Genomic DNA, 24,281 nt, shown 5'->3' on the forward strand with positions numbered 1-24,281 from the left:
CTATTCTTGGCTTGTTAAAGAGGGTTTGTACCTCAGATTAGCAATGCTAATTAAGGCCATGCTGGCTCAGTGTGTCTGAGCAGTGAGGGGTGGGTACACGGAGTTACACACACAGAAATAGAGCAACCTGTGTGCTAGAGCTGCAGCCATTAGTCAATTAATCCATCAGTTATCAACTATTAAAGTAATCGCCAACTATTTTGATGATTGATTAATCAATTTGAGTCACTTTTCTAAAATAGAAAATTCAAATTCTCAAAGTTCAAAGTTTTAGCTTCTAAAGTGTGAACATTTTCTAGGTTTCCTTTCTCCTCTGTGACAAGGCATTTGAAGATGTCATCTTGGGTGTTGGAAAACAGTGATCAACATTTTCTGACATTTTATGGACCAAACAACTAATTGATTGATAGCAAAAATGACTGACAGATTAATCAATAATAAAAAATAATAGTTACAGCCTTACTGTGAGCTGGTTTAAGTTTACTGACTTTAACGAAGTGCCAACAATTTAAATCGTTTTTAGTCATTTTTTAAAGAAAAAACATCCAAATTCTCTGATTTCAGCTTGTGAATGATAAATATTTTCTGGTTTCCAGAGTCCTCTGTGACACTAAACTGAATATCTTTGCATTGAGGACAAAACAGGACATTTGCGGACATTTGGGAAACACTGATCAGCAATTTTTTTTTACATTTTCTGACATTTTATGGCTCGATTATACAAGAAAATGATCGACAGATTAATATATGATAAAAATAATCATTAGTTGCAGCTCTGCTGTGTGTTAATCTGAACTTGTAAAGCGTTTTGAGTTGTTCACCAGCAGCCTTGTTGGATTTTCTCTTGCTGCTTAAAAAGCATACTTAATGTAAATGTTTGGATCTCATGCATTATCCAGCGTAAACAGCATCTTTCTCCAGCAGATTCAGGATAAAGCGACTGGCTCTGTATACATTACAGCTATAGGAACGCCCCCCTGCCGTAATAAACTCACTAGCAACAAGCAGCAGAAATGTATTATCATACTTCTTTACATAACAGAATTAAGCAGATGCCGCTGCCCCAAGCCCCCCCCCCCTGCATGTGTCTCCGCCGCGGCAGCCAATCCCTGAGCTGTGACGTCACTCAGTAAAAGCACAACTGATGGGCCTGCATACGGATTAACCCTACAGACCCAATGGCTCAGACCACGGATAAGTGATTTTTTTTTTTTTTTTGCCCCCCCTCCCTTTCTCTTCTCTGGCTGCCCCAGAGACAGCTGGCCATGTGTGGGAGGCATTCTCAAATCCTTGTGATTCATTCATTGTCTCTATCCAACTTGATTTGAAAAAAAAAAAAATTCTTCTCACAACATCTTTGGATGGCACACACTGTAATAACACGAGCTGAATAATAGGGTTGGAGTGGGGGCTTAACGTCCCTGCCTCTGCCTGAAGCTACTGTATGAGTGCTGCTGTAAGGGAGGAAATAACGGAGGGATATAAGATAACAGAGGGATTAGGCCACATGAGTTCTAGCTCAGGTGTATGATCGTGTGTATGATAAAACAGGTTAGTTTTAATCCCAGGCCTGGTCGTCCAGGGTCAGGCGGCGGGGTCCGCTCTGGCTTCACTGTACCTCGGCTGGTGTAGATGTCCTCCGTTCCTGCGGTCTGACTGATCAGATGGTACTGATTAAGCCGGGAGCCTTCCTCTGCCACCACCACTGACTTGGCTGCTCCCTGAGTCCACGTGTAGACCACCTCTGAGACTGGATACGCATCTGCGAAAACAAGACAAAAAGATCTGTTGCAAACCATATATTACTGATACGCAGTTCTAAATGTTTGAGAGATAGTTCAGATTATTTAATGTGGGGTTGTATGAGGTACTAAAGCAAGAGGGGTCAAGCAATGTGGACAGGGTTAGCCACCGTCTATGTGAAACAATCTATATAAGTTTAAGTGTATACAATGTTTAGAATATTTTCACAGTTTTACATTGACATCAGACAATCTTTTCACATGTGAAACCACTGTTATTCCAGATATCGCTCTCTCCAAACCTGCCAAACTCCATAGGTGAAATCAGTCATTTTACCTCACAGAACATTGGAGTTGCTGGTCTACTACTGCCTCAATCTGTTAGTTTGTTCGTGTTATTGTGTGACTTCAGTGAATCCAAACTAACCTTTCAAAACTCTGAAGTCACAAAATAAGCAGTAGACCAACAACTCTTGTGATCTTGGAGGTAAAATGACTGATTTCACCTTTGGAGTTTGGTTGGTCTGGAAAGAGTGATATTTGGTTTGTATAACAGCGGTTTCCCCTTGGAGAAAGCTGTCGGACAGCAACGTAAAGTGGTGAAAACTTTCTTAATATAGCTTACACTTAAACTGTTATTGTTGCTGACCCTATCCAAACCAGTACATTGCTTAGCTTCCATCCTGATGCCCCACTCTGCTTCTCTGAATTGGGGATATGCTGACAGTTATCTACTGAAAGCAATACACTGATTATTGATGAGTACCTTAGACAACTCCACTTCAAATAACCCAAACTATCCCTTTAAAATAAGGCTGGTGTTAATTTATGTATAACTGTAGTTTTTTTGTCAACAAATCCTATACAAAATCAGCTGTGTGTTCACTCAGCATGCTCAGGGAAACACTTTTTAGTTGACATTTTTCTACTCTGACAAGCCAAGAGGAATAAAGTGACTTGTTAGCGGCTTGTCAAATCTGGAATGGCTACAGGATGACAAAAATAACTGAACTATGTGATTTGATCTGCTTAACAATGGGTCCATGTTTGGATTTTTATGATATCAAAGTTCACAGGGGGGGAGCTAAAAACGACAGCGCACCTGTACCTGAAAACAAACACGACTAAAATGTAACTCTTACATAATTTTAATCACGTAACATGTCATTTTTCAAACTCATTTTTTGCTTGAAAGGACAAAACAGCAAAACCTCACAGAGAACATGGAAATAATATAAAGAACATTCACCTTTTTAGCTTCATGCTGTTCAGGAAATGATCTGGTGTGTTTTGTTTTGATCCACCACATAGGATTACATTTCAATACACTGACATAAGGCTTTAGCCAAAGTGACTTTAAATTCAGCCCCACACACATCAGTCGCAGTTTGTAGTGTTTATCTGAAGGATACTTCAACGCGTAGACAGGAGGGTCTTGGAATTTAACCACCTACAATTAATAGCCATTTTACCCTACCACACTCACTGCTGCCACTCATTAATCCCTCATATCATTTAGTCCCGCCCCTTTTTGCTCCGTGCTCCAATTACAGTTAAGCAGGTGCCAGGTTGACATTCTCTTCTGTTTCCTGTCCTTTTCAAATGCTATGTGCTAGGATCATTTATGTTGAAAATTAAACCTAGTTTTCGGGCTGATTAAAAGATGTTGTAAAAGTGACAAGTTAATTAAGGTTATCAAAACACTACTTAACTAGCCAGCTGATAAGTGACGTAGAGCTAGCTATTTGACTGGTGTTTTGATAAAATTAGCTATCAGATGTTTAGGTAGCTAACATTAGATGTAGAGTGGGCTAGCATTTTGCAACAGAGCAAAACACTTGCTAAGTAACTGCCACTCTTAATGTATGTATTTCATCATGTAAAATTTTGTGATGTGCAGATACACACATATTAAGTGCTGCCTTTTTTTGCTCTGTGCTTCAATAAAAGTTAAGCAGGCACCTGGCTGACATTCTCTTTTCCTGTTTCCTATATGTTTTTAAATGCTATGTGCTCGGCTCATCTATGTTGAAAATATTCAGGATGGTTAAAAGATGCGGATAGTAGAAAGGGATAGTTCGGATTATTTGATGTGGGGTTGTATGAGGTACTTATCAATAATCACTGCATTAGTTAAAATAGATGCTAGCAGGGACACCCCCAGTTTGGAGACGTAGAGAGTACCACCTGCATGGAAGCTAAAGAAAGAATTGCTGTGGAGAGGGTCAGAAGCAAAATGTATTAGAGGCACTTACAAAAGGTCCACCTAAAAAAAATCAATGTGCACTACATTTAGAGCCTTTTCAACACTTTACCTTCCTGTTAGAGAGCTTTTCCCAACAAGTAACTGTGTTATATAAGCCAAATTTCTCTCTTTCCAAGCCAACCAGACTTCTGACAAAAGCATTTTACACATTTGATCTGTTAGTTATGTTTTGTGTTACTGTGTTTTAATGGTATAATTCACTGGAGTCGCAGTTTTCTTTTTTGGTGGTCCTTTTTAAAGTGGCTAAAATATGTTTTGCAGCCGTGTTGGGTGTTAACCCAGAACAGTAGGAGGTCAGAAGCTTGTGTCCTACAGACCTTGTTGCAGAAACTTCTGGTCAAATATTCTCTAGCAGCAGCAACATTTCCTTATGAACCTTCAGAAACGTCAGTCAAACACTGTAAACTCTTCACATGCTGGTGTTACTGTGTTCCTCGGCTAGCTAAGAAACATCGCGTGGCTGTGATACAACACTTGACCTTTCACCCACTTTGCTTCATTACACAGAGATTAACTTGGTGTCACTGTTAAGAGCTCGTGTTTGGATCTGATGTAATCAGTTTGAGTGTATCACAATATGCAGATGTCACTAATGGTATGATGTTATGTGTGAATGTTGGCACAGTTTGACAGATTGCCGCGGGTGGTTGCGGGTTCGCTCACGTGGTTTGACCTTTCAGCCTGGGAATTAGTATTTTAGTGGCTTGGTTACTGTCGCGCGTGGAGCACAGATGATAGTAAGCCGTAGATTCTGTTTGACTCGTTCGTGTGCCGATGAGTTTCAAACACATTTCTGATACGCACACAGTTTGTCATTCATGCAAGTTCATTTTGAAAACGAGCAAGCCCTGCAAAATGCAAAAACACTCTCTTTCAGTAATACGATACAGTAGCACAAACTGCACACACACTGTAGATGCACTAAATCTGTGTGTGTGTGTGTGTGTGTGTGTGTGTGTGTGTGTGTGTGTGTGAGTGTCTCTCTCTCTCAATTGTACTGCAGTGCAGTGTCCAATCTAACAGTATTGCACTAATCCAGCAACTGTGGTGTTAGAAGACTTCACAGCAATTTAGATTGACCCCAGGCAACCAGTCTGTGGATTATAGTCTCAAAGACACTCTGCATTGTCTCAAACACATCTTTGTACAACTGCCTCACATGTGCATTTGAATTTGTTTTCTTTTATAAACACACACTACGTTCACATTTTATGAGCAGACATGCTAAAAATATATTGGTGACTATTAACCTCCTACTGCTGCCAATGATTTTGTCCACGCTTGAAGCAGCCTGAGAGCTTTGTTTGTGAATCAAGGCAACGCTTTGAACATGGGAAGATAAAAGATGCATTATGTAATGGCTTAGTCATTCATTGCTTTAAAAGTAACATTTAAAAAATGAACTTTAAGCCAGTGTAATCAAAGATCGAGGGTTTCATAGTTTGGTTACATTTGTTGCTGCTGTATTCTGGACAAGCTGCAAAGGAAGATTGATTTTAAATAGTCAATATGAAATTTAAATAAAGGAATAAATTATTTCCAAAAGCGCTAAAACATTGCAAGGACTGGTAACGCTCCAATTACCAGGTTCCATAATTTCATGGTAAATAGGTGGTCATTTCCAAGTGATATATTTGAAATATCTTAAAAAAATTACCTACAAATCACCTACAATTTCCCCCTAAAGATCGTAGTTAATTACCAAGTTTTCGGGTAGTGGGCTGTAATTACCAATTAACGTATATAAAATGTTTTAGAAATTACCTGCAAATTTCATGGTTAAGTATGTGATAATTAGCAAGTACCACTTTTATGTAGTTACAAAGCCACCTACCTACATGAAAACAACATTTGTGAGTTATCACATACTAATCATAAAAATCATTTATGGATAAATTCTGAGATATTTCAAATATATTACTTGGTAATTAACACCTATTTACCATGAAACTACAGGACCTGGCAGTTGAAGCGTTACCGAAGGACCAACTGTTAGAGATAGTTTAACACATTGTTGGCTTCAATCAAGACTTACTTTCCTGAGATTAAGGCCAGAATAAACAAACAACTGCCAAACTTGTGTCTTCTTCCAAGTCTTTTAGGCTATGCCGACTTCAGATCTGAAGAATACCTAACATTTATCACATGTTAGTCATTTATACTGTCTGTTGCTGCTGGTTGCCTGGCAACCTTACAGTGATGAAAAGTCTCACTAGCCTGGTTCTGCCTTGTCCACATCCCTCCCCACCGCCCAAAGGCTGTACCTCTTTGTTCCACCCTACTGTGCTGTGATTGGCTACCGTTTGTTATATTGTGCTGTGATTGGCTCGTTCTTGTTGCCTTGATGGTGTGTCCTTGCGATTACCAGAAAGCCTTTGAAGCGCTGTCAAAGGGTCTGTTTTTACTAAAAACCATGATATTTTCCTAAACCTTCTCAAGTAGTTGAAAACAAACCAAACTGTGACTGAAATCTGAAAACCGAACTAGGCCAAGTAAGTCTTTAAAAAACTTAACAGTGACGTTTAGCTTCACTCAGGACATGAAGCCCAGTCTCCTCTGAGTGAGAGTCCTGCGTTTGATCCACTTACCCACCAACCATCCCACTCACTGACCATCCTAAATGTATCCCAACTGCCAATAAATACATTCAGGCTTACAGCCAATCAGAGCACAGCAGTAGTAGTCAATCACAGCACAGTTGCGCAAGACTAGGTGGAACAGCCTTGCGAGAAAAACAAAACAAAACAAAACAAAAAACCCATGAACTTAGCAGATTCATCCAGTTTCCAGGCTGGGAAATCACATAATATGGATTTAACAAAGAAGATAACATGAGAGTTTTAGTGGATTTTGTTAGCTTTCATCCAGGGACCAAAACTAGCACCATCCACCAGCCAAATGCAGGGAGAATATGCAAGTGTCTGGTCGATTTGCTTCACTCACCACCAATCTAACTCATCTAACTCTCAGCAGGAAGGTGAGGGTGATGCTATTCTTTCTTTCATCATGCAAATAAACGTAGGATTAATAAGTACATGGAAAATATGTGTAAATTAAATGCTGGCTGGTATGTAGTCTGCTTTTTTCCATTCTCAGAATCATAGCAGCATAACTGTGTCTGAGGTATGTCTGTTTAGTCTTACAGAAATTAACCTTTGATCACTTCATTTAACCAGACAGAAAGATGGCTGAGATGTTTGGGTCCATGTGCAGCAGCAGGGTCAGCTGGAGTAGGGAGACACCTGTAGTTATCTTTCAAAGAGAGAGATGGCAGACAGGAAAGTCTGTCTTAAAACAATATCCACATGCCTGTATGAGTAATGAAATAATCTCCAACTAAAACTCCACAGTTCTCATTTAATGCAAACATGTATTCAAAATGTTATTTGAAGGGAAACTAAAGCAGTCTGAGTTAACTGAATCAGTCTTGTTAGTACTGTATAACATTAGAGCTGCAATGGTTAATCAAATATTGAATTAATTGCAAATTATTTAGATAATCAATTAATGATTTGAGTCTTTTTTTTTTTAAGGAAAAAAGTCCAAATTCTCTGATTTTAGCTTCTTAAATGTGAATATTTTTTTTGTTTCTTTACTCTGACAGTAAACTGAAAATCTTTGGGTTGTGGGCACTTCTGTGTGCTCCACATATATGGACCTATTTTAATTGCCAGGTTAATCAGCAATGAAAATAATCATTAGCTGCAGCCCTATATAACATTCAGTCTTTTTGTTTCCCTGTGTAGTGTTTCTGTGCTGGGCTGTGGTGCAGGCAGGGCTAGTTACACAACATAGTGAATTACTTTATTTAAAGACCTGATTAACTTCAGATAAACTCTGAAACACACTGCGGATTTTGTCCTCCTTCATGTACACTGAAAACACATGAGATAAGGATCACTTAATGGTTGGTATAGACAGGAAGAATTATTAAAGCAAAAATAAAATGCTTTCACATGCCAGCTTTCTTTTCTATCTGCAGTTACGTCAGTTACGTTTCACCATCCAGTTGCTTCAGCCGTAAGGAACGTACAGTCTCATCTTCCAAAACTGTTCAGGCGATCGTAATGTGAAGAACTGTGTTTTTACATTTCTGATGATTTACTTTTCTGCATCAATTCATAACTTTTCAAGACAGAATTGCAATGCATCTAAGAATCGATTTTCTTCCCACACCTACTGGTGAGTATGCAGTGGTGGATTCATTCATTGGACCAGACCACCTGCTAGTCATAAGAGGAAGGGGGAGCGAGGTGAAATGCAAACACTGGAGAATGTAATGGACTTCCTGTGGCTACAGTTACCATGGCAATGATAATTTTGTGGCTGTAAGAGGTTTGTTGTTTCAGTCTTTGCAGAGAAAGCAGGTTGGCCAGCTTCAGTTCATGCCAGTTATAATGGAGTCCAGCTGTGACCAGTTTTTACAACCAGTCATTGTCCATATTTAACCACTATTACATGTTCTTCTGTCCATCCCGATCAGTCCAATCGTTTTAAAAATGGATTTTATGTCTTAAAACACTGTTCCTGTCTTAACCCTCACGCGCAGCTCTGTCAAGATTACAAGCAGGTGGATGTGTTGGTTGGCCTGCAGACACCTCAATGCATGGCTGCTATAGATAGAGTTAAAAATGTAGCTGCAAGATTAGTGCCAGGCAAAGGGAGATATGGCAAGATGAAAAAATTTAAAAAAATATATATACATACTACAAATCTGAGTTAACTAAAGCTACCTGCACTCTCTGGGGAAAATAATACGCCAAAGTCCCTTTAAGAAATATGACATTTTAACAATTCCTCACATGTCTGGAAAACACACATGACTCTAAAAAGAAAAGGCATCATATGTTGACAGTCTTCTTGTTGATTCGGCATTAATAAAATCCATAAAGACAGACTGTTGTAACATACAAACTTTGGTTAGCTGAATGGGAATGTAAGGCAAACTTTATCTTTAATTAAGGTTCATCACCGTGTTGGTTGGTGGATCAGATACACACCGACTCATAACACTTTTAATTCACCGTCCACTGTCTGTGTGATGGTATTTAAAGAGAAGGGGGTTGATCTAGAGAAATGGGGAGGCAAGAAAGTGTCATTGAGACTTTAAGGGGTGGCAAGAAAGTATATATGCCAATTTAATCGCACACAATCATATATATTAATATTTACTGAGAAAAGTCCCCAAATGAAGATATTTTAACACAAAAACATTACAATATTGTGGCACATGACTAAAGCATTTAATAGAAATACAGAAAGATGGCATTTGAAATCAAATAATTGTTTTATTTACAAATCTGCAAACATTTTTCCAAATACACGTATTTTTAACATGTCAGCAGCTCAGCACTTTTTCCTGTAAATTTTGCCAGTGGTTAGACTTGAGTCTAGTTTTGGTAGTAAAGGTTGCAGACCCCTGCATAAGAGCATCATCTCTTGCTTACTTACTTACTTACTGATTTCTTGAAATGTTATGAAATAACAAACTTGTGTAATCAAACCACACATGTTTGCTCCCCTAAGTGTAACAGTCGGGGTGCGTCTTCTCCACATCGCTCAGGCACCTAAGCCTCCATGTTCTAAAAGCATTTGGCAAATTAACCAACCAGAATTGTTCTCTTGCACACTGGAAATATGACATGCTGTCCCTGCTATGTTTAGTCACTGACATTTGGGTGAATCCCTGTTTTGAAATGCCTCCAAGTCCTCAGCAGATGTGGTTAAATACTATAATTCTAATACAAAGAACTGTCATATGTGACCTTTAGTTGACAGGCACGATTGTAAAGTCCAGGACGTAGAAGAGCATGGTTAGCATACCGATTGTTTCAAGTCATCCAGAAGAGAAATCAACGGTACGCAGGTTTTCATAGGGAATGATGGAAATATCAAATGGGTTAAAAATCTCTGATCCTGTGTTTTAGTGCTACTCAGAACAAAGTGGTTTACAAGCCAGTAAATGTGGGCACTTTGTGAATTTGCAGACTCACAGCTTTTTCCCAGGTCCCTGGCTTATTTCAAGTCTTTCTCCTGCTGTGTGCCCTTTTGGTAATTTCCTCCTTCCCCCTCCTCAGGCTATTCCCCAACACTTCTCAGTGTATAGTTAAAGCCGCCTTTGCTCCAGCTGTTGGAAACGATGATAGATGTCTTACATTCCCGCCCCATGTTTTTCTGTCCACCGTTGAGAGCAAAGAGACACACGGGTCAAAAAGAACGTACAAAGGCAGCCTCGTAAACGTTGTCTGCCTGTGTCAGGATGTGATCTTAAATAAGAGATTAACTATTAGACAAACTGAGTGAACAGACTGTCTGAAAATGAGACAATTCTCTGTCCTTTTTTTTCTTTCTATTTGTGTTTCAGGCCATTTACAGGCGCTCCTCCTCTATTCATTTGTGAGATGCAAATTATTCCAGATGTGAATTAGAACGGCTGCAAGAAAACGGAAACAAAATTAGCATTTTACTGTGATAATGACCCAAATATAATGAAGGCCAGAACAGCCACAGTCTTACAAATATACCAACCGGCTACAGAACACCTTGCTGTGTGTTTTTTTTTAATAGAAATAAACCAATGGAAAATTATGACTGCGTATGTGCACAGAGTAAAACACATTTCAAGATTTGTGTGTGCTAAAATCTAGGGCTCCAGGATATGGTGGAAAAAAAAAAAAAGTATTATGTAATACGATTAGTGAGAATGATCATTTTTGCACTACATTTTTCATTTTTACTAAAAACAAAATAATAAAATCGTGATGATGTGATATTTGTTAAGGTCTGTACCAAACAAACATGATTTATTACATCCGGAGATTTTTAGGCCAGGTCATCTACGTGGATTAATTGTGCAGCCCTACTAAAATCCAGTACATTTGTAAAACAAAGAGAGAAAAATAAATGGTGTTCTGTTTAAGTATGTGTTCACTGCGAGGAACAAAACCTGTTTTAAATTTCAAGAAAACACCAGCTAAGACAGGCCCAGCACCATGAGGGGTCTTAAACTGTATCTACCTCTGTTTAAGCTTTATGTGAAAAAGAAAATTAGTACAAACAACTAAATTATTGGTGCTGGATGGTGCTGGGAGAGAGAGCACCAGGCCACAAATAGCTGTTTCTACTCGCCTACTCGCTGTTTTTGACAGAATTGTCCATTTTTTTATTAGCTAACTGTTGGTTTCCTCCCTAATTCGAGTTTTTATGCTAGGCTTAGCTAATGGCTAACTTCATATCTGCTGGACAGATATGAGTGGAGTGGAGTCAATTTTTTTTTGTCTAACTTGTCAAGAAAATTAATGAGTGTGAAGGTTTATAAGGCAGAGAGGCAAAACTACATGGAAAATCACAAAAGGTTTAAAAGGGCAAGTGATAATATTAGCATAGTAACAAAACAGAAATGGAGGAGTCAATGGGAATCTACTGTGTACTAAAAATACAAAGCTCACCATGTGTGACTTTTTTGTGAACCAAAGAGCTGTTGGCAGAAATTAAATGAATAAAACAAATGTAAAAGAACATTACTGCTGCACACCAACACTAACATAATATTGTTCATGCCATCATCTGAACAATTTATGATCATCATACACTTCCTTTAAAAAGATACAGCTGTGTGCTGTCACAGACTGTTTGGATCTGTAGTGAAAGAAGCACGAGGCGGAGAGCAGTACTGATGATACTAGAGCTCAGTCCATGAGAGGTGATTAACACAAGAGCACAGGACAGGTCTACTGTAGCTCTGAAAGCCTTGAGCTCGTGGGTGAGTGCTGTCCATTAGGTCAAAGGATTAGCTAGGGTTAATGGAGCCGGAGAAAACAGGATATACTGCACCACGGTAACTTTTACAGCTTATAACATAACTAACATAGGCTCTACTTTTACTGTGACGTGAGGTTTCTAACATTATTTATGGTCAAAGAGGTGCATCTTATTGTTAAGTTAGCATTCTATAGTTTGTGTTAGATGTGCAGCAGGGTTACTATAGTTTTATATTTTTCATTAGTTTGTATTTCTTTTATAATTCTTGTTTTTTGTTTACTTTCAGTTAGTTTCCACACTGTAAACCTAAATAAGGTAGCAAAACTAAAAAAACTGAAGCAATCGGTTGCCACAATTTCTTTTGAACTGATAAAGTTAAAAGATGGAGGTTATCAGAGCTTAAATACAGTTTGATGACAGTTAAATTAAAATGATTGGTTGAGCCAGCTCAAATATTTTCAGTTCATTCACCCATCTCACTGAAACAAGCTAAAACGCTGAGAAAAAAAAAAAAAAAAGCAACTTAATTCAGTAGTTTTGAAGTAGTAGTAAGTCAATAGTAAGTTTTACCAACTAATAATGTTTTGTTGAGATAATTTACTTTTCTTCATTGGATAAACTTGGACCTTTGAGTTTTACAAACCAAAAATATGTGTATTTCAAATCAGGTTCATGGTTCACTGTGAACAATATTTAGTTTATTTCAATACTTTGAGTTTTGAGAGTTTGATTCAAAACTCAAAACTCTAGTGAGGAGCTGCCTTGAAATTACAACTTTTTTCAACTTTTCAACTGTTTTATAGAACCTCTGTTGTAACAGATAATACTGACACACAGATAATGAAAGCTCTTTGAATGAAAATACAGCACATACAGTATCTGTCTAGAGAGAGATATAAATATATGGAAATATATATCATCATACTGTATATATTAGTGCTATTGTATGGCTCAATTTCTTTGTGGATTTTTTTAGATGTGTTTACAGTTAATTATTGATGAATTTATTGCTAATTACACATATATTTTTTAGGCTTTTGATTGTTTTTGGCTCTGTGATTAACAGTTGACAGGTTTGCATCCACTTTTTTACATCCACTTTTACCCCTACACCAACTTTTCCACCTCAAGTGTAAAACCTTTTTTGCAATATTTTGAGGGTTTTTCAGGGGGCATTTCTTTAGTGCGCAAATTGAAAATGGACACGAAAGCAGGTGGATGAAAATGCACTTGCCTTGTGTTTTTCTTTCCTGTCCTGTTAAGCCTGTTTATATTTGTTGAGCTTGCAGGGATAAATAAAGTTGCATCAAATTTAAGTGAATTAAATTTAAGCATCTCCATCAGCTGTGATCTCAATTACACTAAATCCAAAGGACAGCAGGTGGAGACCTGTATTTAAACTTTGTGTAATTAATTCAAGGCAGATTTTGACATTCTGGGCTCCCTGATAAGTTAATCGACCTCAGATATCTTGGCGCCAAGCATGCAAGCCAGTATAGCCGCAGTTAGTTGCTCTGATCATCCCTATCCTCGGTCTCAGCTGGGGGTGGAGGTGACCAAAGCAGGTGTGGGAGTGGTCAAATGTCGTGACACCGAACATGCAGCCTACCGGAGTCCTGCCTCTGAGTTCAGAGAGCCCAAGATAGCCCGCCAAACGTCAGTGGCAGGGAAGACCTCAAATGCTAATCTTTAGCTTACGTGGCCGGAGCTCCCCAGATATTTTTGTACCTCTGGAGCTGAGTGAGGTGACCTAACTAGCTTAGAAGTCATGAGGAAGGCTGGACATCAGCCACAAGCATGGTTTAGCTGTGATTGTGCAAGATGCAGAACTGGATTTTTAAAGGTTACCTTGGTGGTAAATGTAGGTTTGGTGCGTGTGTGTGTGTGTTTCTAGCAGTTTCCACCCGGTGTGTTTCGAACATTTCCCATTAAACGTAGCTGAGGCACTGAAGGCTGCAGGAAGAGAGCAGCCCTGACATGTTGATTAATGGCTTAATCAGGAGCAGTGTGTCAGCGTCTACATGGCTATCTCCTGCACCGCCACAACAATAGCTTTGCACCTGAGGGACGCGGGCTGTCAAACACACCCAGGTACATCCGTCCCCACATCCCCTGCATGGATGGAGACACTGAAACTGATGCTGCATCAAAACTACATGCTCCTTTTTCTCACTAGTGACCTCAGGTATTTTTAGAAAGATTTGGGAACACGTCTAGTGCCTGGCTGCTGAAATGAAACATTTGCACTGTACCTTTCCATGCATTATTCAACGCAGTTGCTCACTGCGTGCGTTTGCTTATGAGGGTGTTTACTCACAGCTTCCAAATTTTAGGGGACAAGCGTGGGCGTCCATTGGGAAATCCTCCAGTTGCATGGGACATTCTGCTGATATAGTCAGCCTGAAAGAAGAAGCATCCAAAGTTAGAGAGGAAATAAACTGACTGTGTGAGACGAGACATCATCATCATCATCACCACCACTCTCACAAATAAACATGTCCACTTATTATAAATAATTTGCCTCATTTGGGTTGCGCTTCATTTTGTATCCAGCCATTAAGCAATGAAAACTGTAGTTTGTCTTTATTAGTGTGCCTCAGATAGTTAACAATCATTTTCCCAGCTCAACGCAATGAGCAACCGAGCCACCAGAGGGACCCATCATGATACCTATCTAGGAAGAATGATGCAACTGCATGTGCAGAAGTATCATCTGAAAGGCAATAGAGGATTATTTTTGTGGAGTAATGCTGCCACCTGTCTGTGGACTTGCAATAAAGCACAAATAAAAGCTTTATTGGAGACAAAACACGAAACAAATGAGCTCATCTAGTGGGTATAATGCCTGAACACACAGGGGAGAGTGAGACACACAGCTTTATCTAATGCTGCCCTCTGCTGGACAGACAGTAGTAATAGTCAGGGCTGCTGTCATCGCCATGGAAATAAGAGTCAATCCACACAAACATCCACTGAAGCCACCAGACAAAATAAGAATACGTGTCACTGGATCTACAGTATACTTACTTAAGTATATTCTGCTACTTTCTTCTTCTACAGGGAAGGAAATAATATATATTTTCTTCCACTACACGTGTTTTATTGCTACTGTGGTGTAATTTAACATACAAATCATACAACAATCTTAGAAAATATGATGCGTTTCTGTAGATTAAAAAGCCCTGATGAGCACCAGGCGACTGATGGTTCGCTTGTTACAAACCCTAACTGTGCAGCTAAATATAGTTCAAACCCACAGAGCTTTGTTACTATTCTGGTCTAGTTGGGATCCCAAAGTTTCCCAAGATACAAAATACGTCAGTCTGAATTTTTGGAAAATTTGGCAGACATGATGTGCAAGAAATCTAGAACATCTGTATCTGATGGATGATGCAGCCATAAGACACACAGAGTACTGGGTTTTCAATTTTCCACTTCCTGTCTTCCTAACATAGACCCATTTTTGTCTTTTGTGTAGCAGATCAACAGAATATGCTACATAAAAGAGGTATACATCATCTTAAAGCTGTGAACCTGAAAATTAATTTGACTCTATTGTTTTCCTGCAGAGAAGAAATAAAAACAGTTAGCCTAAACTAAATATATGTATTTATTCCACATTTATAATGTATTAAACATGCATATATGTTTTCAATAACACGTCTCAACATAATAAGATGATGTGGAAATGGCAGTAAAAATGGTCATGAACATTAATTTATGATTTATTGATAAGGACTTTTGTGCCTGTTGTGTCCCTAGAAAAAAAAAAGTTTGGGAGACACAGTCAAAGTGGTGCCTGGGAGTGACGTCTTACTCCGAGGTGCTGGTAAAAACAGACAAGAATTTGTTTTTCAAAGCGAGATGACAGTCACATCACTATTTTTAGAATTAGATAAACATTCAAAAATCACAGTCCATACTGTCATGGTTTGTTTTTTTGTCATAGTTCCTGTTTTATTTTGTAGTCCTATTCCTCCCTCATTCGTCTTGACTTTACTTCCTGTCTTTGTCTTTATCCTGCCCATTTTGATCAGCATTTGTTTCACCTGTGTCTGATTAGTTCCTTGTCTATTTAGTCCTTGTGCCTCTGTTTCAGTGTCAGTTCATCGTCCTTCTTTTGCATCAGTCCCCTGTGCTTTGGATTTACGCTTCATTTTCGACTTTGCATTTGTTTCATGGATTTTTGCGTTCCACTTTTGCCTTCTTTGGATTTGTTTGGATTCATCTTTGGGTTTGACCCAGTTTAATTCAACACACTGTGACACACTCATCCTAAGGTAACGAAAACACAACTATTCTTATATTCAAGTGATCAAACACTACAGGAAACATACTTGTGAATAATTTATTCCATTTCTGCCACATTCTGCCAATGGATCCCTATAAATCTTACACACTGGACCTTTAAGTAGAATCTGAGTTCATCTACCACCACTCTTAATGCCGCATACTACACTATACTAACACAGTGCAAAAATAAGATTGAAACTGAGAGGAGGAAGGAATTCAGTATATTAAAGGCCATCTGCTGTCTCAGCTGTTTTAGTAAAAATACGCCCCACATCAACACACACCAGCCTCAGTATGTGAATAAGAGGATAGAGATAAAAAGAGAATAGAAAAATACTGATGAGTCTGGAAGTCACAGCATTATACTGAGCCTGATATATTACAGAGCACAACATTATACTGTATAATAATCAGTGTTTGCTTCCTGGCCTGTTGAGTGAGGCTGTGTTATGTCCTACATCACTCTCTAGTGGACTGTTAGGCAAAGCTCAACTGAGGAATACTGATTGTGTGTGTTTGTGTAAAGCATACAAAGAGTCCCTCTGTTATTCACCTTAATTTATTTTTTTAAGGAACGTGTTATCTGAGACGATATTTGATTAATTGATAGTCTATTGACAGATGATTAATTGGCAACTAGGGCTGCAGCTAACGAAGATTTTCACAGTCGATCAAATGGTCGGTTATTTTCTTGATGTTTTGGTTTATAAAAGGTCAAAAAATAATGAAAAATGTCACTCAAGGTCTAAGATAACATCATGGAAGGTCTGTGTCTTGTCCACAACCCACGATATTCAGTTTACTGTCAGAGAGGAGTTAAGAAAACAGAAAATAGTCACATTTAAAATAATAATAATTGCTGCATTTGTTTTCTGAAGCAACAATACCAAAGATTTGTCGCTTTTGCTGAATGTCTGGGTTTTGTACAGACATTTTATGGACAAAAAGACTGATTAATTGAGAAAATAATCAGCAGAATAATCAATCATGAAAATAATATTTAGTTTCAGCCTGAGAAAAAACAAAACTTTATTTTTGTAACAACAAAGAAAACTTAAATATGTGCTTCTGAGTGTTTGTCTGAGGTGAACTGCAAACAAAGTGTGTCACTATCAAAGTGCAGAACTACAGGAGGATATTCAGGTCGTCCAGGTTAGTGCAGCTTTGCAGAGCTCTGACATTTCTCTGAGCATGACTAATATCCACAAAGGGACTTTACAGTAAACAGGCAGCGCTGAATGGCTTTAATTAGTGAAGTGAAATATATGAGGCAGTGGCTCCTTAATAAATCATAATGATCAATAAGGACAGTGCAGACAAGCAGATAAATTACCAACTGAAACTACGAGGCTAAATTGCTGCTATCATTGTTATTTCACACAGGTACGTATTATGTTTTAGATTCACAGGACTTTATTGTGATCGATTGTGGATTACTGAAATACACCGCACTGTGAGGCATGAGCCGCCTGGATCGAAACTCTGTCTTTCCCTCCGAGAGATATTTTCATGGTACACTAGCCAGGGCGCTGCACGCTGCTTGTTCTGTGGACGACCGGCGTAAGAGAGTAATGCATGCATAAAATGTTCCTCTAATAACCTTGTTCCCAGAACACAAAAGCATTAATGGGCCATCTTGAATCCATTTCTAATGGCTTGTAGTGTTAGCAAATGTACTGCAGATTTGTAGCAATTTTAAAGTCAGAGGATCAATAGTCATTTTTGACATGCGCCCACGTCCATTTCCTCCAACTTCCTCTGTTATTTGATTTGGAGGATTTATTGTCCTGATAGGATGATGATGCTGAAATGAGAGTGCATCTAAATGAGATGTTTCTGTCGACAGCAGGACATAATATCTCTTTCTAGTGGAATGTATTGCTCTCAAATAGCACCCATAAACCACTCTTAGTCCTAATAATGAATGGATTAGACTGCTTTGACTGAAACAAAACCACACAAAAACCAAAAAACAAGACTTTCTGTGAGGACCACGTCCATAGGGTGTTATGGGGGCACTCATACTGTATTATAATGCATTCATAATGCTTTATGACTACACCCATAAAGAAACAAAACCCTTTCTGATGCTATATCCCCAGTTATAAAGTTAAGCTTATAACACAGTTTGACCGTCTCCACTCACCCATAGAGGTGCACAGAGATGTCATTATTTGTATCTGTATCTGCTCAACCAACAAAATGATGTGACTCTGTATCTGTATCCGGATTGGAGAGCAGAGGTGGGCACGATTAATACCGGAAGTCAGATTAAATTGGGCAAACGCTGTATTTTCTAACCTAATATTCATTGGCAATGCAACTGTAATCTGCAGCATTTTTTTTCCTACAGAGAACAATGTGTAAACTCATTTTACATAATCCCTTCATTACCCATGGAGGTTTTCTCATTGTCTTGCTGTGCTCGGGACGTATCACCAACCCAAGACGATGGTATTTGATGTCCTGATGTATTTAGGAACAGCTCGGACAAATCCTGCTGACTATACCTTCAATAATGGTATATAATTAATAATGCAATAAATTTCCACGTCCTCATACTGTACTTTTCATCAAGCTCTTTTCATTTCAAAGTAAACCAAGTTTTATGACGTGTCAGAAGCCCTTGCCTTTAAGTGGGGGATATTGAAAAATCAGATACACAAGTGCATAAAAATATCCTTCATTTGAAGAGAACAATCTTTGTGCTTTATATCAGTGATTTATTAAGGTAGATGCAAACTGATCTGACTTTTTCCTGAAGAATAATGATCAATAGTCGGATAAAAGAAGTATCTGTTTCCACTGCATTATATGTGCTTTCCTGAATAACGTATCCTGATGCATCTCTACTCACCAATACTCAACAATCAGCTGTAGTAAGAAGTCAGTATGCTCTATTAGTCCATGAAGTATCATATGTTATGATTTGTGTTAAGTAAAGTGTACATATTGATGCATCTATAGTAATGCATTCTTCATTATAACTTTTCATTGTCGGTGGTGAGTACAGTGTAATACATTTTCATGCATTTAAAAGATTCTATGCTGCATCATAAATGATTATAATGCAAGATGCCAAAATGCAGATGCATCCATAAGTACTTCACCTTAATTTACATGTACATATGACTGTTGATAGAACGCATCAGTCTCTCGAGGAATCCCTATGAATTCTGCACGACCTTGCATTTTTGTCCATTCACTGCAACTTTTCTGCAAATTTGACCAATTATTGTAGTTCCACCAATAATATAAGTCCAGTGCAAACTTAATTCATCTACAGCTCAATGAATTTCTTTCTGTCTTTACTGTTTTATTTTTATGTTTTAAAATTGTTCATTTCAGTACCCATGAACACAAGGTGTCAATGTGCACTTTAACATTTTATAATTTTGTGCTGTTTTGACTGAGTTTGAGCTCCAATAAGATTTTGCTTCCTAGCAGAATTTCTTCATTTAGAAAAAGCACATTTTGTTAGATTGTTTGTAATCCTGAGCCTTTTCTGTCAAGATATTCAGAACTAGTCTGACTCACCAGATGTACTCTGCGTATACTGGACAACCTGTTTCAGTCGGGACTGCAGCATTGACTACCTGCATTTCCCCAGGAAACACCTCTTAGTTAGCAACCGGCGTGCTGAGGGACACTAATGGGACACTACTGGGACGCTGATGATACGAACGTAAACAATCTTGCAGCTGCTGCCTTTACTTTTGCAGCGATGTCACCATTTTAAGGCCAGGGATTCCCTCCCAGCCTGAAAACGCTCCACCAAAACAATTGACGCTATTTTGCAAGGGCATCATCGCTGCGTCTTGGGCTTAGCTCCATCCAAGATACCTGTGATTGGTTTAAAAAAAGAAAAGAAAAACCAAGCCAGGGACGTGTCTGTCCTTTATAGCAGAATGGTCATGTGTGGAGCCACATCTGGAGTTCTGGCTATGTGAGAAAACTTAGAGCACTCAGAGTAGAGTAAGGTTTTAATCTCACCAGAACAAGTTGCCTTTTATTTGTATTGAATTTTACAAAAAAAAAAAACTATAAAGTCTCATTAAAACAAATTACAAGTAAACTGTTAAGTGACTTTTAGGTAACAGAAAATGCAAAATAGATGTACTTCACACTAGGGATGATTGACGAGAATTAGATTGATCTACTATCAAATAAAAATCTGACAGATTATTTTTATGAGCTTAATATGTAGGCCTTTACCTCTTTATATGTTTCATCAGAGAATATGCAATATGTTGCTATGGAAATAAAGGTTTGATTGAGGGGTAAGAAGAAGTTTTGGTATTGTTTGGTATATGCAAAGTTTTGTTTTAATTACGATGAATCAATAAATTGATGATGATGAGTGCTACCAATTAACCAATTTATAACCCTACTCTACACCTTTCCATATGACTGCACATCATTTACTGTAAATCGTGGCTACAACACATAAAATGGGAGCTGTGATCAACTGTTAGTAAGTCAGGCTTGTTTCCTGTCGCAGTAACCTCATAGTTACTTGGTGATGGAGGAGGAGTGAAAGAGCCCCGCTCCCCGTGATGGAGCACTGGGTCAAAGCAAACATTTCAAGTTCCCCTGACCTCCAGTTTACAGTATGAGGACAACATGATGACGCATCAATGCACCACTGAGACATGTAGTACGAGTGCGTGGGCTGTATTAGTGCAGCAGGGGTCTTAAAAACCATTACTGAAGGAGTATTACAGGCTGATGGATGCTTTAGTCATCTCTCCACCTCTAATTGGATTACACAACATTTCTAAATTGCACTCGTCAGCTCTTAGGATTCAGTGTTTTCGTTGTAAGACTGATTGGAAAAGAAATGTTTATCCTACTGTGGTCTGGAGCGTGATTATAAGGTCAGCCATGGGAGAGCTTACCTCATGGTGTACAGCAGAGTCCCGTCATCTTTCAGCCGCAGGAGCTTGTTAGGCGTAGTCATGTTATGCGCGATGGATTTCTTTCCGTTGAGGAAGAAGGTGTCCGGAGTCCAGATGTTGCTGGCCAGGAGATTATTCAAGGGAAGCATCTCCATCGGGCCTTTAAAGCAAAGTCTTTCATCTTTCCAGCTCTGACGGAAGAACACGTCGATGGTGTATTCCTGCAGAGAAAACAACAGTTATAAAGAGTGAAAATTAAAAGCAGCTGTTTGTGCTACAGCACATGGACCCTCATTTACATTATCAGTATAATCAGTACATAAACAGTATGACACTACTGACTACAGCTTCCACATGTTACACTACGAGTCAGTGATTTCCAATATCTATTAATCTGTCAGTCATTTTTTTCAATTAATCAATTACTTGTTTGATCCATAAAATATCTGAAAATGGTGAATGTTGATCACTGTTTCCAAAAGCTGAGGGTAGAAGTAACTGAATTGCTGTAATTAAGTAGTTTTGTCTGGGTACTTATACTTTCATGAGTAGATTTTCAAGTCTGTACTTTTACTTGTATTCCACTATGTAATCTACTTAGTTACTTTTAAAATCATAATCGAATACTGAGCACAATTTGAATTAATATCCAAGCTATTTATCTGCATTTTTGTAGCCAATAAGGTGATCTGATTGCAAACAGGCCAATGAAAACAAAAACAAAATCATATGGATGAAAAATTAAACACTGCAGCAGCACAAGTTTGGAGTAAGAATGTTAATGATTAAACATTAATCGATCAATCTTCATTGAGAATTTAACTAATTAAAAATGTATTCATGGATATTTAATCAGGTCTAGAAATGGCAGTAATTGCACCTGATTTGACAAAGTTTTGTCTGGTGGAGTCATTTGTTAAATAAGGAAATTTAAAATGGCAAAACAAAACAGAAAAAATAAATAAATAAAAATTAGGAAAAAAATGTAGAGAAAGTTGTTTTGTATCTTATAGTGTAGTAGAATAATTCAGAGGGAAGATTTGGAGAAACCACTTTGATTGAATGTTGCTATTGATGATGGATTAATCAACAATAGTTAAAAAGTAACTAGTACTCTAAGTAGTTGCTGAGATGGAAACTTTGTACTTTTACTCAATTCCAACACCAGTAATTTTACTTGTCATTGAGTAATATTTGAGTAATGTAACAGTATTTGTACTTGAGTACAGGTTTTCAGTACTCTGTCCACCACTGCCAAAAGGCCAAGGTGATGTCCTCAAATGTCTTTTTAAAAAAAACAAAAAACAAACAAACAAACAAACAAAAAACTTTGTTTATTGGGTTTTTCAACAGACCACAGTTAAACAAAGGAGCATACTGTGCACATGTTAATACAGGTCAACAGAAAAAAGGACCAAAAAAAATAAAAATAAAATTAAGAAATATCACACAAGAAACAAAGAAAAATCACATGAAAACAAACCAGAAAGGCAAAAAACAAGATTAAAATGTACAGTACCACACCCACCTGACACTCACTACACGATCCTCACTGTCAAATATGTAACTCACTGTGGAGAACTGAATTCTTTAAATTAACTGAAAAAAGGACCCCGAGTGTCATTTAATTTATTTGATAAACCAGTGACTGAGAGCCAAATCTTTTCTTGTTTTGTCTACAATCAAAAGATATTCTGTTTATTGTCATAGAGGAGTAAAGAAACCAGAAAATACTCACACCTGAGAAAAAGAAATCATATTTTTTGCATTTTTTCTTACAAAATGACTCAAAATGATTAATCGATTACCAAAATAGTTGACAGCTGAATAGTTGACAACTAATCGATTAATTGATTGTTATTGCTATATCATGAAAGATAAGTTAATGTAATTTGTAGGTGAAATATTCAAGGTGCTTGTTTTAATAAGTTTAGGCCGGACAATATATTTTTTGAAATAATTTTGTTGTGGTTGTCTCTGATTTTCAATCTTACATAATGGCCTGTAAAACAGAACTGGATGTACTCAGTGTAATTCAGTTGGATTTTAAGAACATATTTATAGAAACACACAGTATTATGAGAAAAAACTCAGCTCAGCTCAACTGATCCCTTTAGTTTAAGTTGAAAATGTAACTTAATAAAAGGAGCTTCTTACCATTTCAGTGTCAGAGACTGGACCAAAGCTCGTGACAAAGATGTTGGTTTTGATCTCTGTCACCTTTTCTGTAAGAAAATGTAAGAGATTATTATTCATTAATACTCAGAACAACATCTGTTGTACATTTGAAATCCTAACGCAGGTTTCTGCTTTCTGTGACATTAGAGAAATTAAACGAGAAACAATAGACAATGGATCAGTTGTTGTATCTGTTTTGTATGCAGCATGAATCTAACAGATACCAAAGTCACACCAAAGTCAACATTCAGCACACCGTCAATCCTTTTACATTTTAATTAAAGCCCCTTTATGTGAGTTTGGAAAAGTTCTGACTGTGGCAACTCCTAAAGGAAATATCAGAAAAGATACTGTGGCATTCTGTATGTTGTTTGTCTTTATGAGTTAACCAAAATAAAACTGGCATAAAAAAAAGAATTTCTACTCAATATATCACACTTCATATATGACATACAGCAGGAACTTTTCAAGGGTCCTAAACTTAACAACTTAACTTTATGACATTTGTTTTTTATTAAAAAATGTGTTGGTAATAAGCTTGTCAAAAGTATTGATAATTTTTCGATACCACAAGTTTAAATGGATGGTTCACCCAAAAATGAAAAGTCAGTCATTATCTACTCACCATCATGTTGATTGAAGGTTAGCTTTATTTAATGGAGTTTCACAGGACAACAGTGTTGCAGAATCTCCTTAACAAAGGAAGTGAATGGTGACCAGTTTTCAAACAGAAAAAACAACCATCAGAAACCATAAAATGCCTCCATGCTGCTTGTCTGCTGTAACCAAAGTCTTCTAAAGCCTCAACACGCTGAGCACAATTTTTTTTTTCTTTTTCTTTTTTCTTTTTCAGTTGTTCCCTTTTGAAAACTGGTCACCATTCACTTAAATAGTTTGGGAGATTCTGCAATGCTGTTTTCCTGTGAAAATCCAGCAGTGTTTGTAAAAAAAAAAAAAACTAAACCTGACCTTCGAGCCGCAGCACGAGGGTGGATGATGGCTGAATTTTCATTTTGGGGTGAAATATCCCTTTAAAATGTTACAATCTCTGTCAGTTTTATATTAGATATTATCGAAAGTAGACAAAAAAGGTATTCAGTAACTTTTCTGTACCAACACTCTGTGTGGGTTGTTAATTAAAAA

The 24,281-nt window shown here is 37.8% G+C and overlaps 2 protein-coding genes across 3 annotated transcripts in view; one reads left to right on the forward strand and one right to left on the reverse strand.

The window, feature by feature from the left end:
* gabra5 (gamma-aminobutyric acid type A receptor subunit alpha5) overlaps positions 1–24,281 on the reverse strand; it is a 35,223-nt gene that overhangs the window by 7,310 nt on the left and 3,632 nt on the right. Inside the window, exons 4-7 of the mRNA XM_084722566.1 lie at positions 23,118–23,185; positions 20,961–21,181; positions 14,087–14,169; positions 1,619–1,762 (exon numbers count right to left, since the gene is read on the reverse strand). Of these exons, the coding sequence (XP_084578692.1) occupies positions 1,619–1,762; positions 14,087–14,169; positions 20,961–21,181; positions 23,118–23,185 (516 nt within the window). The remainder of the gene's footprint in view (positions 1–1,618; positions 1,763–14,086; positions 14,170–20,960; positions 21,182–23,117; positions 23,186–24,281) is intronic.
* Positions 1–24,281, forward strand: part of gabrb3 (gamma-aminobutyric acid type A receptor subunit beta3) — a 72,944-nt gene that overhangs the window by 682 nt on the left and 47,981 nt on the right. Inside the window, exon 1 of one of the 2 annotated variants that reach the window (XM_084722565.1) lies at positions 15,993–16,049. The exons of the other annotated variant lie outside the window; for it this stretch is intronic. The gene's annotated coding sequence lies outside the window, so the exon portion shown is untranslated. Of the gene's footprint in view, positions 1–15,992; positions 16,050–24,281 lie in introns of those variants that run through there. 2 annotated transcript variants of the gene reach the window in all.

This window comes from Lutjanus erythropterus, chromosome 7 (genome assembly GCF_056507025.1).
Source record: "Lutjanus erythropterus isolate fLutEry1 chromosome 7, fLutEry1.hap2, whole genome shotgun sequence".
Lineage (NCBI taxonomy): Eukaryota > Metazoa > Chordata > Actinopteri > Lutjaniformes > Lutjanidae > Lutjanus > Lutjanus erythropterus.